Here is a 15,915-nt window from a genome sequence, read left to right on the forward strand (position 1 = left end):
CCCCCCCCCAGCAAGCAGGAGCCAAATGGAGGGGCGCGGAAGAGGGGGGGGGCTGCATGGGCGATGAGGCGCCTTCTGGGCTGACACCCACCCACCCACCCCAGATTCCCGGTTTGCAGGAGCCGGATTGGGACTCTGGGTGCAAAAGCAAAGAGCAAAAATGCAGGAGGAGAGGGGTTGTAGAAGTAAGGGGGGGGGGGACCGGAGGGGCTGAAGGAAGGGGACCCCCAGCCTCGGAATGGCTCCTGGCACGGGATGGGGGGGGAGGCCAGGGAGAGCCAGTTTGGTGTCGTGGTTAAGTGTGCAGACTCTAATCTGGGGAACCGGGTTTGATTCCCCCACTCCTCCACTTGCAGCAGCTGGTGTGACCTTGGGTCAGTCACAAGTTCTTTCAGAGCTGTTCTCTGGCTCTCAGAGAGAGCCAGTTTGGTGTCGTGCTTAAGTGCGCAGACTCTAATCTGGGAGAAGCGGGTTTGATTCCCCCACTCCTCCACTTGCAGCAGCTGGTGTGACCTTGGGTCAGTCACAAGTTCTTTCAGAGCTGTTCTCTGGCTCTCAGAGCCAGTTTGGTGTCGTGGTTAAGTGTGCAGACTCTAATCTGGGAGAACCGGGTTTGATTCCCCTACTCCTCCACTTGCAGCAGCTGGTGTGACCTTGGGTCAGTCACAAGTTCTTTCAGAGCTGTTCTCTGGCTCTCAGAGACAGCCAGTTTGGTGTCATGGTTAAGTGTGCAGACTCTAATCTGGAAGAACTGGGTTTGATTCCCCCACTCCTACACTTGCACCTGGTTGGTGTGACCTTGGGCTAAGTTATTGAAACAACCAGGGGAACGTTTTGTATATAATGCAATACATACTATATTGAAGTTTTATACAAAGTGTAAATAAACTTTTAAAGTGCTTAATTCATAAATTCATAAACCTATTAATTCACACATAAGAATCTCAATATTATAAACAAATCACAATGCATTAAGAGAATCACAATGCATCAATATATTAAGGAAGCTTCCGGCTGGAGTCTTCCTTTCTGTCCTAAACTTCCTCAGAAGTAAATTCTCTTATTCATCATTTTGCTACAAAACAAACATTCCACAAGCACATATCATAAAGAAGGTGTCAAGAGGAAATATCAATTGTTATACTAAAATAAATTGAGTTGGAATTTCTTGTGTACCATTGAGTGAGTGTCGTCTTTTATTTTCCAAGGTTTTTTTCCCTCTCTGCTTATCAAAGCTTATGTTCCTGAAATAAAATTAATTTATAAGTATGTTTTGAATTCCTTTTTAGTATTTTTAAATAATAAAAGAGATATGAACTCACCAAATAGGAAACAACAACCTTCGTATCGGGCTCCAGTCCAGTCTGCTGCACACTATGAAATGCTAGAATGCCTTAACATCTTAGTGTGATCTCCGGCTATATATGTTTAAAGGAAACCTAACATTTAAAGGAAACTTAACCTATTTTGCTGCATCTAGTTAATCTTGAAAGGTAGACTTAAGCCATAGTTCTGTCAGAGCTGTTCTCAAAAAAGAGCACTTTCTGTCAGAGCTCTCTCAGCCCCGCCTACCTCACAGGGCGTCTGTTGCGGGGAGGGGAAAGGAGACTATAAGCTGCTCTGAGACTCCGAGTGAAGGGTGGGGTATAAATCCAATCTCCTTCTTCCTTCAGGGCCTTGCAACCACCCTGGTCCACCACCCCGAAGGGTGGGTGGGGGGTCCCTGCAGCAGTAGCGCTTTCCTCAGAGCGGAGACCTCAGGTGCCTTGCCCTTCACTATCCAAAGGAGTCTCAGAATGGCTTACAAACTCCCCTCTCCTCCCCACAACAGACACCCTGCGAGGTAGGTGGGGCTGAGAGAGCTCTGACAGAAACTGCTCTTTTTCAGGGACAGCTCTTGACAGAACTACGGCTTGCCCAAGGTCACACCAGCAACTGGGAGTGGAGGAGTGGGGAATGAAACCCGGTTCTCCCAGATCAGAGTCGGCGCCCTTAACCACGACACCAAACTGGCTATGCCAAAGATGGGGGCCTTCCAAGGAGAAGGCCATGAGCGAAGCCCTCACGCACCCGAGAGACCTCAGGCGCCTTGCCTTGGCCTGGGGAGGCAGGGAGGCACTGAAACGGGACTCCTGGGATAGGGGTGGGTGGAACAGGAAGCGCCCTTTCTTTCTCCTTCGAAGGGGAGGTGTCCTTTGGCTCCTCCCGGAAAAGTTTCCCCAAACACCTCATTTCCCCCCCCCGCACCTCTCAGTTATAAGGACAACAGCCCCAACCCTCCCATAAGTGTTTCTCCGCAAGGGCTGCCGTGAATGGGGACTTTTCCTGCCCTATCTGACTAAGGGACTGTCACAGTTCAGATGGGGTGTCACCTGACGCTGCCAGCACTCTGGATTTAGGATCCCTTGAGATGGCCCAGAGCACCTTTCCAAGACCTTCAGGCCTCCCTTTTGGCCGAATAGTAGGCGTGAGGACCAGGCAGAGTACAAGAAGGAAAGAAGAAGAAGAGATTGGATTTATACCCCACCCTTCACTACCCGAAGGAGTCTCAGAGCGGCTTACAAACTCCTTTCCCTTCCCCTCCCCACAACCCACGCCCTGTGAGGTAGGTGGGGGCCTGAGAGAGCTCTGACAGAAACAGCTCTTTTTCAAGAACAGCTCTTATCAGCCTTGCCCAAGGTCATCCAGCCAGGTGCAAGTGGAGGAGTGGGGAATCAAACCCGGTTCTCCCAGATTAGAGTCCGCGCACTTAACCACTACACCAAACTGGCTCTCCTATTTTATAGGTCAAACAACAAGGTGCAGAATAATAACAGTAAGTGGGTGAAAAGAAGTCAAATGCCCTAACGCGTCTAAATATATACTGTCCCTAGCTCACTATCTCAAGTGGCCTTAGACTACTCACCCTTCCCTCAGGATGAGGGTTTCTTCCCCACAGCAGCCTCTCTCCTGGCCCCTGGGAAAAAGAACGGCTTTGCCCTCTTGTACCAGTTCTTATATTCCCCAGCCCTCTTCTTCCCTATTGGTCAAAATTGGCACCAAAACTTCCCAAGGCTTTCTGGGGTTTGTAGGCCCAGCCTCCCTTACTGCTAGCCAGGTTCCCTGGGCCTGGTAGGCCTCTGGTGGCACAGCCCAGATCATGACAGGGACGTTGGACTGTCCTGAAAGGGCGAAATGGGGAGCCGGATTAGTCTCTTGTCTGCAGCAGCAGAGAAAAGCCAGAGTCCAGGAGCACCTGAAAGACAAACAAAATTGGGGGCAGGGTAAAAACCTTCGAGAGAGAAGAGCGAAGGTCCAGGGGCACCTGAAACACCAACAAAGGGGAGACGCTTTAGTCTTTATGGGATTCCTGAACTCTGGTTTTTTTCTCACCAAAGGTCCTGCCCTGCCACAACTATTGTTAATCTTTGTGGTGCTTCTGGACTCTGGCTCTGGTTAGTCTGAATCTGGTTAGTCTCTGCGGTGCTACCGGGACTCGAATTGAACTCTTCCACTGCAGACGGACAGGGCCGCCCTCTGAAAAGGTCCTAACTTGTAACTTTTGCTGCCTTATGTCTGACCAAGTGAGCTCGGACTCTCAAAAGCTCATGCCCCCCCCCCCCAATCTTCTTGGTCTCTGTGGTGCTACCAGGACTCGAATCCAACTTTTCGATCCCAGACTGACACGGCCCCCCTCTGAAACGGCCTTGGAGGTGTCTTCCTGAGGCCTGATGTGGCCCAAGATCTGATCTGAAGGTGAGGATGGGGGGGGGGGGAAGCCCCTCTCGCCTTGCCTCCCTCCAGTCCCAGAATACCAGGAGATGCCAGAAAACCAAATCTCCTCCCCTCTCTTGTCTGTGATCTTGCCTCTTTGCCCGCCAACTCTCAAAGTCCTGGACCTCCCAGACCACCGTGCTCCGTCCCTTTCAGTTCGGAGGGGGATGCCTGGATGGGTCGGAGAGCACCCCAGGAGAAGCGAGTTCGGGAGCCAAGTGGAGAAGTTCACTCTGGGGGGTGGGGAGGCCGAGAGAAAAGAGCAAAGGAAATGATCAGGGGGCCCGAGCGGCTGCCCTGTGAGGATGGGTTGAAACACTCAGGGCTGTTTAGCTGAGAAAAGAGGCCAGGAAAGGGAGTCGTGACAGAGGTCTAGAACATTCCAAGCAGGAACCTGCAAGGACATGTGGGGGGGCGTCTCCTTTTCTGAGAGCCTCCAGATGGGTCCTGGCGATCCCCTGTCATCACAAGGGGTCTCCCAGTTCCAGAGATCAGTGCCAGCTCCAGGTTGGGGAGGGCGGGGTTTGGGGAGGGAAGCAACCTCAGCAACATACAATGCCATAGAGTCCACCCTCTGTAGCAGCCGTTCTCTCCAGGGTAACCCTTCTCTGTCACCTGGAGCTCAGTTGTCATTCCGAGTGATCTTTAGCCTCCACCTGGAGGTTGGCGACCCTACTTCCCAAGGAGTAAATGGCTGGTCCCTCCCCTCCTCAAACCCCACCCTCCCCACACTGCATCCCCTCCAGTCTCTAGGAATTTCCTCACCTGGAATTGGCAACCCTCTCTCCTTCCCACCCAACAGCCAACCTACCTTCGTCTGCCTTTCTGTATGAACCCCCCCCATAACCTCTGCTTATGAAAACTGTGGGGGGCATGAGGGGGGCCAGCCCCTCTTGCATGGTAGGAGCCCTCAGGTACTTGCAGGGTGGCCCCTCACTTTCCCTTGTATCCCCCACCCCACAGTATTTCCATTCCCTCCCCCAGGCAGCCCCCATATCCTCTCCCCTTTCCCTGCCTTATTCTCTCCTTCTCAGCTGTTCACCACCCTTTCTTTTATCTGTCTCCCATCTTCAGCCACATTTATTCTTTATTTAATTCATTTATACCCCACCTTTCTCCACAGTGGGGACCAAAGCAGCTTACATTATTCCCCCCCCTTTTATCCACATCACAGCCCTGTGAGGGAGGTTTCGCTAAAGGTATTGACCAGTGAGCTTCCCCAGCAGATGGGGATTCGAACCTGGGTCTCCCAGGCCCGACTCTGAAACTTTAATGGCCGCACCACACTGGCTTTCATCAAGTGGCCATCGTTGAAGAGTGGCAAGCAGCCGGGCCTAGTCAAGTCAGGCACAATCAAGGGGTATCGAGTCCCCCCGAGGTTGTTTCTGGGACTGGGGTTCCCAACCCCCAGGGAGTGTGACTGTTGGGGCAGGTTTTTCTGTCCCAATAATATACTTGCTTTTGTTTACTGCAGGATTTGTTTTTCTACCTTCAAGTTCTATTTTTTCCCCTTCGTCTCATAATGAGCTGTGGTATCACAGGGTACAGCAGTTTGCAATTCTTTCTCAATTCTGGGTACACTTAGAGAGAACAAAGATATTTTAAAAATCCATATATATATGCTGAAGAGTAGAAATGCATATTCCAGATTATGAACGATGAATTTTATTTTGTTAAATCCGTGGGAGAAATTTGGGTTTGATAAGAAAGGGAAAGCACTGCATGTATTTCAGTTCCCTTCCCCACCCCAGTTTTCACAAAGGATCAAAGTTCTTCCATCTGTTTCTCTCCTCGGCAGGTAGGGGGGACAGCATCGGTGTCACATTCCGGATCGTGTCCTCTTTATCATAGACTGGAAACAGCCGTTGTGCACCCTGCTCAGGTAAGGGAAGGTTTGTCTCGGAGAGATTTGGGGAGCTGTTTTTTGTAGGGAGGGTCCTTCCTTGCCGCAAGGCTGAGTTGAATTCCGCTCCGCCCCATTGCTCTCTTGACCCTACCTTGCCACAGCGATCCACGCAATGGTCACCTCAAGGCTGGATTATTGTAACTCGCTCTACTCAGGGCTACCCCGGAAGCTGTCATGGAAACTACAGCTTGTCCAGAATGCAGCGGTGCAGGCCCTCACAAGTGCCCCAATGACAACTCACATTCGGCTGGTGCTTCGCCATCTGCACTGACTCCAAGTCGACTACCGGATCGGCTTCAGGGTTTTGGTGCTAGCCTTTATGGTCCTTAACGGTCTGGGACTAGCGTACCTGCGAGGACCGCCTTTCCCGGTATGTTCCCCGAAGAGCCTTGCGCTCGGAAGATCAAAATTTATTGGTGGTCCCAGGCCCAAAAGAAGCCAGGCTGTCCTTGACCAGAGCCAGGGCCCTATCAGCCCTGGTTGAACTCTCTGCCTGGTGACATCCACACCCTGTGGCCCTCCCCTTCGCCTCCTCCGTGACCAGCCTTTGATCCGCCCAAGAGCCAGAGGGAATGAAGCCCAATTTTATGCCATCCACCAGTGCTGCTGATTTTACTGTGAATGGAAATCTTATTTATTTGTATTTTAACTTGTTGTGCACCATCCTGAACCCTTCAGGGACAGGCGATCTATAAATTTAATCAATAACAATAATCCTTCAGGGCATTCAAGGGGCCATCTCCTCTAGCTGAGAAATCCTTTGGCCTTGTGGCCCGTAGAGACGGTCGCCATGCGCCTCCATTGACCAATCAGTTGCTATCAGTTGGCCACCTGCGATCCAATGGTGGTCACCTACGGCCTGATACTCCAGTAAGTCAAATTTGTGTTTGTTTGGGGAGGCGATAATTTCTTTCAGTACAAGAAAGGTTAAGGAGCTGCGGTGGCTCAAGTGCTTAAGATGCTGAACTGCAGGCTGTGGAAGGTCAGTAGTTCAGCAGTTCGAGACCCGAGTGTCCCGCATGACGGAGTGAGCTCCCGTCTCTAGTTCCAGCTCCTACCAACCTCGCAGTTCGAAAGCAAGAGATTGCAAGTAGATAAATAGGTACCACTTCGGTGGGAAGGGAACAGCGTTCCGTGCACCTTGGTGTTTAGTCATGCCGGCCACATGACCACGGAAACGTCTTCGGACAACGCTGGCTCTTCGGCTTGGAAACGGAGATGAGCACCGCAACCCTAGAGTCGGATTCGACTGGCTTTCGAGCAAGGGAACCTTTAACTTTTACAAGAAAGGTTAAATATAGGAATCTAGATCACGATGGGTAGCTATGTTAGTCTGACTGTAGCAGTAGAAAAGAGTCAGAGTCCAGGAGCACGTTAAAGACTAATAAAACTGGTGGTTGGGTATGAGCTTTTTTGAATCACTGCTCACTTCTTCAGATATTTTGGTGCCTGAAGCAGTGAGCAGTGGCTGATGGAAGCTTATCCCCTGCCCCAAATTTTGTTAGTCTTAAAGGTGCTCCTGGACTCTGACTCTTTCCTAATGTATGAATCTGAAATTCTGTTGCTGGTCATTTTAATCTACAGAAGCCCCAATTGGACAAACAAAAAAGCAGGCCTTCTTTCAGTTGGATGTGTAAAAAAGGGGAAGGGGGGGAAATCATACAGTTGGAAGAGACCCCCAGCGTCATCTAGTCCAGCCCCCTGCAGGACGCAGGGAATTCACAACTACCTCCCCTCCACACACCCCAGTGACCCTTGCTCCATTCCCAGAAGAAGAAGGGAGGGCTTCTAATGTCCTGGCCCCACTGGTGGACCTCCTGATGGCACTGGTATTTCTGGCCACTGTGTGAGACAGTTTGTTGGACTGGATGGGCCTTTGGCCTGATCCAACATTGGCGTCTCTTATGTTCTTAAGATGGAAAAACTTCCAGGATCTCTGGCCACACTGGCCAGGAGAAAATTGCTCCAAGACCCCAAAGTGGCGATCGGTATTCCCTGGGCATGTAAGAAAGGGCCACGGGAACTAAGCACTGATGCAACCCTTCCTGCCCTCCCTCTCAAGATCTTCCTGAGTTCACAGAATCAGCATTGCTGTCAGATGGGGCCATCTAGGCTCTGCTTGAAAACCTCCCAAGAAGGAGAGTCCACCACCTCCCGAGGAAGCCTGTTCCACTCAGGAACTGCTCTCTCAGGGAGTTTTTCCTAATGTTTAGTCGAAAACTGTTTTGATTTCATTTCAACCCACTGGTTCTGGTCCGACCTTCTGGGGCAGCAGAAAACAACTCCGCCCCACCCTCTAGATGACAGCCCTTCAGGTACTTGAAGATAGTGATCGTATCCCCTCTCTGTCCTCTCCTCTCCAGGCTAAACACACCCAGCTCCTCCTTCCACCTTTCCTCATGGGACTCGGCCTCCAGACCCCTCACCATCTTTGCTGCACTCCTCTGGACGCGTTCCAGCTTGTCTATATCCTTCTTAAATTGTGGTGCCCAAACTGAACACGATCCTCTAGGTGAGGTCTAACCAGAGCAGAGTAAAGTGGTACCATCCCTTTGCATGATCTGGACGCTATACTTCTGTTGATACAGCCCAAAATTGCCTTTTTAGCTACCGCATCACACTGCTACCTCATGTTCAGTGTACGGTCTACTAAGACCCCTGGATCCTTTTCACACCTACTACTGCCAAGACAACCTCCCCCATCCTATAATGATGCATCTGATTTTTCCTAACTAAATGCAGAACTTTACATTTATCCCCACTGGAATTCATTTTTGTTGTTGTTTTAGGGCAGTTTTCCAGCCTGTCAAGATCATCCTATATCGTGACTCTGTCTTCAACTGTACACTGCATGACGGAGTGAGCTCCCGTCTCTAGTTCCAGCTCCTGCCAACCTAGCAGTTCGAAAGCAAGAAATTGCAAGTAGATAAATAGGGACCACTTCGGTGGGAAGGTCACAGCGTTCCGTGCACCTTGGTGTTTAGTCATGCCGGCCACATGCCCACGGAAACGTCTCCGGACAGCGCTGGCTCTTCGGCTTTGAAACGGAGATGAGCACCGCAAGCCTAGAGTCAGATTCGACTGGCTTTCGAGCAAGGGAACCTTTACCTTTTTACAAATTTAATAAGCATTCCCTGTATCCCTTCGTCCAAACCATTGATAAAGATGTTGAACGAAACAGGTCCCAGGACAGATCCTCAAGGCACTCCACTGGTCACTCTTCTCCAAGAGGACGAGGAACCAAAAATACTGGAGACACCATCCAGCGCCCACCCATCACAGCACAAGGCGACTCCTCTCTGACAGGCAGAGGGGGGCGGAGCATGCTGATGTGGCCACACCCCCTCCCGCAGACACCAGGCCAGGAGGAAGAAATGGCACAAAAGGGCATCCATCGCTGTGAGGATCATGGCGTGAGCAACAGGACCCCTGCAGGAAAACCATAGCAGGGAATGCCACAGATGTGGGTTCGAGTACCCACCCACCGCAGTGTTTTTGCAAAGTGGACTCACAGGGAAGGAACACGGCTGTTCCAACCGCATCGCCCCTGCCCGTCACCCCACAACTCACTTGGTAGAGGCAGCCTTAACATAAATGCCAGATTCCTCCTCCTGCATTGGGGTTTGGGTGGGAGAAACTGTATCCCTTCGCCAGGCGAGAGAGGTACGGAACCTGGAAAACACAACAGGGAGAAACCCAAGGGCACAGTCCCAGGAGGCCTGGGTTCAGGTCCTAAGAACATAAGAGAAGCCCATGTTGGATCAGGCCAATGGCCTATCCAGTCCAATACTGTGTCACACAGTGGCCAAAAACACCAGGTGCCATCAGGAGGTCCAGCAGTGGGGCCAGGATGCTAAAAGCCCTCCCGCTGTCGCCCCCCCTCCACAAGCACCAAGAATACAGAGCATCCCTTGCCCCAGACGGAGAGTTCCTCTCTATACCTAGTGGCTAAGAGCCACTGATGGACCTCTGCTCCATATAAGAACATAAGAGAAGCCAATGCTGGATCAGGCCAGTGGCCCATCCAGTACAACACTCTGTGTCACACAGCGGCCAAAAAGACCAGGTGCCATCAGGAGGTCCAGCAGTGGGGCCAGGACACTAGTAGCCCTCCCAAATTCGCCCCCCCCCCCCCAGCACCAAGGTCTTGCTAAGTGGGGTGCTAGGAAAAATACAAAGCTCACCTTTTGGAGTTTAGGAGGCCCAGAAAACAGGCCAAGGTGGGGTCAAAGGTGATCACTGTTGATTCGATGGTTCGAATCCCAAGCCCTTGGGCTGGTTCCCCATCACCACCACCTACCCTCTCCCTGATGAAGGGATGCCAGTGTCCGGGAAGAGCCTGGAGATTCTCTCAAATTACAACCCATCTTCCGACTACGGAGATGCCTTTGTGTTCACAAAATGGCTGCTTTGGAGGGTGCCATTATACCGTTCCCTCCACAGGCTCCAGCCCCAAATTTCTGGGAATTGGCAACCTTGTGCATTCGCAGACTTTGTGGTCTCCTCCGGCTCGTCTTAATCGCAGCAGCTCTGTAAAGCCCGGGCCTCGCTTGTCATGGAACGTTGTCTAGCCCAACTCAGGCTCTGCTGTATTAGGGGTCAACTGCTTTCTCCGAAGCGCTCCTTCCACTGTTTTTGTCTACATGCTGTTTATCTTCTTTGCTAGGAAGGGCGGGGGAGTGGATGTGTGTGTGGGAATGTCTGCTTGTGCTCAGGGCTTTTTTTGTAGAAAAAGCCCAGCAGGAACTCATTAGCATAATAGGCCACACCTAACAGCTGAAACTCATTAGCATATTAGGCTGCACCCCCATGTTACCAGAAGTGTGGTCATCCAGCCACACCCACCTTTTGCTTCTTATTCTGTTTACCTTGTTTGTTGTCAAACCCCAGGGCCTTTTTTTGTAGCAGGAACTCCTTTGCATGTTAGGCCACACACCCCTAATGTAGCCAATCCTAATGAGTTCCTGCTGGGCGTGGCCAACTCGGGAGCCAGCCGGAACTCCATTCCTGTGCGTTCCTGCCCCAAAATAGCCCTGCTTGTGCTTAAATAACCCCAGCTTGGAGCAGTCTGCATCCACCACGACCTTGTATGCAGGGAATGTCTAGAGAATATAACCATTACTTTCCAGTGCTGGGGGCAGCCACCGGAGCAGGTTTGGATCTTTGGCGGGCTGAGTGGAATTTTTTTTAACTTTTATTATAGTTTTAAGTTGTTACAATAAAAATATGCTTGCATTTTATCATCGTGCAGAAAGTCATGTATTACAGAAAATTTGAATCCATTTATATAGTGTTTTGAATTATTACCAGTGTTTTGAATTATTATCTTCATCTTTCCCTTGGAGTACAATATTTAATCTGTCGGGTTTCAGCCATATCTAGTAATTTCTGAATTAGTTCTTCCTTTGATGGAATTCTATCCAGTTTCCAGTACTTTGCCAGCAGAATTCTTGAATTATGTTTTGGATTCCTAGCCAATACTTATGGATTTTACCACATGTCCACCACATATGGTAATACATCCCCACATTTTTCTTACATTTCCAACAATTACTCGGTAATTTAGGGTAATATTTGGCTAGTCTATCAGGGGACCAGTGCCATATATGAAACATTTTAAAAAATTTCTTTATATGCCGTAGTCCTTGTAAGTTTTACCATTTTCCAGATTTTACCACAACTGTCTAGATCTATGACATGTCCAATATCTCGTGCCCAGGTTACCATTGATGTTTTGACTATTTCATCTTGCATATATTCATCTATCAGTAAAGTATACAATTTTTGATCAGTTTTTCATGTGTACAGATGAATATTCTCCCTAAGTGAGAATATTGATTGGGTGGCTTTGCATATGGGGAATGTCTTGTTTGTAGTATAGGGTCGGTCCTGGCACCTGGGTGTCAGTCCCGACACAGAACCTGTCTATGCTTGGAATCTCTCTACCTCTCAATAAACAGATCTTGCTACTGCAAAAGTGTTGTGGGAGTGACTGCATCCAGGACTTGATAAGCACTTGGGTGGGCATATCTCCTGATTCACATCTAGAGTTGTTCAAGGGCTGGTCTTAGGCTGGTTCCCCAAAGAGGCTGGACCCTGGAAAACGGCCCTTCTGTCAGGGTGCGTTCAAATACGGGGCTAGGAGAAACTTGTGATTGTGTTGCCATGCAAGCCTATCGTTGTGTTTTTATGGAATATGAACTGTGCAAAGGGACTGTACAACATGGAGACCTGAGAATACCTGTTGAGACTGCACACCTGAGAAAGGGACGCCTTCCTTTAGCGTTGCCGCCACAGTGTTAGTCCAGAGACATCAGAGACATCTCACCTGCTGTGAGATGAAGCAGTTCCATAAGCCTGTACAAAGCCTCAGACGCCATGCCATGGAAAATCATGAGGACAGAGAACTCCAGACGCCATTAGGAGCTTCTTCCAGCACATGGAGGCAACCTCTCTCTCCCCCCCTCTTCCAGCTACCTACAAATCTAATCAAGAGACTCTATTCATAGTTGAATAGCAACTAACTGCTCAACCATCAGCAAGCAGGCTAGGGCCATCAAGAGACAATAGCCCTAGCCTGATGATTCAATCATCCTTTATCCAGGTGCCAGTCCTCAGTCTAAGTTTCTAGCTCTCAATATTGACCACTCCTGAGCCCCCCTCCCCTCTTCCAGCCAGCCAATAGTATGTTTTATGGGATGGACTAACAGGAGGTGTCACAGGAGGATGTGGCCAGCCTTGCCAGCCCCCCCCCCACACCACGCTATAAAAGATGCTGCCCGACCACATGGTCTGTCTCTTACCCTCTCCGCGACCCCTATTGAAGCTTTAACCCTCTTATGTCCAGCTTGCTATCCACATACCTTACCTCTAGTCTGCAGCTAGAGTCCACGTGGTTCTGCTGGTTCAGAGCACGTGTTCACCATTTTCTATTTCTAAACCCCTCCATTCTTCCATTGGAACGGCCCAATTGGTGAAGACAGGTAAATATTGCCCAACCAACGAATATCCTGCTAAAGCAACTGTGTTAAGGATCTACCTTTATTTCCTAGCATATGTATAAATGTGTGTGTGGTTGTGTATTGTTTGAATGATATATATCTCCCAGTAAAAAGACATTTTTAGGAGCTGCGGTGGCTCAAGTGGTTAAGACGCTGAACTGCAGGCTGTGGAAGGTCAGTAGTTCAGCAGTTTGAGACCCGAGTTGCAGCATGATGGAGTGAGCTCCCATCTCTAGTTCCAGCTCCTGCCAACCTAGCAGTTCGAAAGCAAGAAATTGCAAGTAGATAAATAGGTACCACTTCGGTGGGAAGGTAACAGCGTTCCGTGCGCCTTGGTGTTTAGTCATGCCGGCCACATGACCACGGAAACGTCTTCGGACAGTGCTGGCTCTTCGGCTTTGAAACGGAGATGAGCACCGCAAGCCTAGAGTCAGATTCGACTGGCTTTCGAGCAATTTGAGAGCTATTATTGCTTTAAATGCTGTCTGAAATTGGACTCTGGGTGACATTGGTGGTTTAAGTTGCAATGTGAACCTTAAGGGAGTTATGGGATGGTTGTGAATGGTTGTGTGAGTGTATATGAGTATGATTGTAGATCACTGAAATAATTACATTTTTAATTTCGTTGTACTATGTACAATGACAATATAGTATATTGTTATTGTTATTATTATTATACCTTTACCTTTTAAAAAACACATTATATTTAATTGAATACAGTCTCCGAGTCTCTTCTAATACATACAGCAAAGGTGGGACTTCTGTATACATTGGTGAGAACCCTAATTTGCCTATTGCCAATTAATACTCATAACGAGTTGATAATTCAAGGCAATTTGGCTAACAATTGGCCCTTTATTAGACTTCTTTCTTACCCTTGTGATTCTTGAAATCTGTGATTCTTCTCTGGATGAAAACTACGTTCCCTCCGCCCTGCTTCTTCAAGGGGAAAGAAGCTCCAAGGGATCCTGTTTATTCCGGTTGGTTCCCCTTGGAAGAAGAAGAAGAAAGCCCTGGAGGCTTCCGGTGCCTGGGTACTCTTAGCTTTCATGACAAATATTCTGACTGAGCTGAGCAAGGGCGGAAGCCAGAGGAATTCCCCCAGAGTAGCAGGCCCACGACCCCACGTCAGGTGCCCAGAGGGAGCGTTTCTGCCCCTCCGCATCCTTGAGCCAAATCTCAGCCTGTTTTCCTTTCTCTCCCGATCTCAGCTGCTTGTTCTTCACACAGACACACCCCTGCCCCTTCCCCTTGGCTGGGTGTTTGGACTGAGATCTTGCCTCACACTTCTGGCCTGTGGAAGAGATGCCTACAATGGTCAAAGGGTCACCAGTCCCTCTTGTCCTTTGGGGGTCTCCCTGAAGAATTAGCCCCAAGGACAGACTGAGCCAATGTAAGGAGAGGCTAAGCTTGTTGACATCCTTAAAGAGCCAAACAGAGACCCTTAACTATCCCAAAGAACCATGGAGGTATAAAATCTCAAATAGCTTGCGTTGTAATATTAAAAATAATGATATTGAACCTGGTCTACAAACCACAAGAAGCTCTTTCGTTCTGATCCACCAGGGCAATTCTCATGTGTCTCCTGAGCATATGAAGGTTTGTGATGTTCAGTGGTGTGTCTCAGTTCTCTTTGATTTCCTGTGTGACTGCATGTGTCTCTCCTTCACTCTAGAGAAAAGCCAAGTGACTGAAGGCATCTTTACACAGTCAGAGGTGACCCAAGAGAAGGGGAAGGAGATGGAAGAGCAGAACCCAGAAAGACCTCGAAATGGCAACACAAGTAGGAAAGACCCCTATTCCCAAGCTGGGAGTGGTGCTGAATTCTGGGAAAGCCCAGGGCCAGATAACCGTGATCAGCTCACTGCAGTCTCAGATGTACATTGCCGACGCTTCCGGCAGTTCCACTACCATGAGGCCTATGAGCCCCGAGAGGTTTGCAGCCAGCTCCATGGACTTTGCCGCCACTGGCTGAAGCCGGAAAAGAACACCAAGAAGCAGATCCTGGACCTGGTGATCCTGGAGCAGTTCCTGACTCTCCTGCCCCAGGAAATGCAGGGCTGGGTCAGAGGATGCGGGCCGGAGACCAGTTCCCAGGCGGTGGCCCTGGCCGAAGGCTTCCTCCTGAGTCAGGCCGAGGAGAAGAGGCAGGCAGGACAGGTGAGGGGGATTCCCTCCAGGTATGTCCAGTTCAAGCAAGGATATCTGACGTTATCCTAAAGGTTCCTGGCCAGACATCTCTCCAAGTGCTAATCATTCAAGTGGGAGACTTAACAATCTCCTTCAGTGGCCTCTTCTGCTGGAGAATTTCTTAACCCTCCAGGGAACTCACCAGGTCTGCTGATGGACGGGTGTAGAGTCTGGGAGTGGGGGCAAGATCCATTCCTTGATCTCTTTTCCATTCCATTGCTTACCTGTCTCCCTACCTGCTGTTTCAGATGTGGGCACCATCCGTGAAGAAAGAAACTACATTCCCTGAGGTGGAAGAAGCTTTCTCGGAGCAAGAGCAGAGTTTGCAGGCCATGGAGCGTGCCCAGGACGCCCTCTCCTGTGGTAAGGACTTGTCATGCCTGGATACGATTGGGGCACCTAGTGAATTTTATGGCTAGAGCGTTCAGTTCAGGAAAAGAATTGAATACCTCTTCACAGAATGCAGACTTAATTTGCAGCACTCAGTGTCTAACTGTGATGTCTCTAAAAGGAGATTAGACAAATCCATGGAGGGCAATTCCTCCCATTTATTAACATAATCACATCCCACCTTCCTTCCAGAAGAGGAACTCAAGGTGGCTCAAAAGAGAAAAGGTAGACAAACCTGGGCAGAGCTATTCAGCCTGGTGACTAAAGGGCGCCTCCACCTTCTGGGGCAGCAGAGCTCTGAAAACCAGTTCCTGGTAAACTTTGGCTTCTCTGCCCATCCTTAAAATGGTATCTTTAATACCTTCCTCCCAGATAGATTAGTGTCCAAATTGGAGGGCCTTGGACTCTCCAGCTCCATATGTTTCTGGATTTTGAACTTTTTGACAGCCCGCCCCCAAGAGGGTCAGAGTAGGGTCCTATATGTCCACAGCCCTTACCCTTAATACAGGTTCTCCACAAGGCTGTGTGTTGAGCCCCTTGCTCTATACCCTCCACACACAGGCTTGTACCCCCACTCACCCCAGTAACACCATCATCAAGTTTGCTGATGACACCACTGTGGTGGGGCTCATCTCTGGGAATGATGAGTCTGCTTATCGGGACGAGGTGGAACGG

At 49.7% G+C, this 15,915-nt stretch overlaps 1 protein-coding gene across 1 annotated transcript in view; it reads left to right on the top strand.

Moving 5' to 3' along the window:
* Nucleotides 1–15,915, top strand: part of LOC107113609 (zinc finger protein 2 homolog) — a 25,582-nt gene that overhangs the window by 2,390 nt on the left and 7,277 nt on the right. The window contains exons 2-3 of the mRNA XM_015414953.1: nt 15,099–15,213; nt 15,433–15,554. Coding sequence (XP_015270439.1) covers nt 15,099–15,213; nt 15,433–15,554 — 237 coding nt within the window. The remainder of the gene's footprint in view (nt 1–15,098; nt 15,214–15,432; nt 15,555–15,915) is intronic.

This window comes from Gekko japonicus, unplaced genomic scaffold (assembly GCF_001447785.1).
Source record: "Gekko japonicus isolate JY-2015 unplaced genomic scaffold, Gekko_japonicus_V1.1 scaffold3671, whole genome shotgun sequence".
Classification (NCBI taxonomy): Eukaryota; Metazoa; Chordata; class Lepidosauria; order Squamata; family Gekkonidae; genus Gekko; species Gekko japonicus.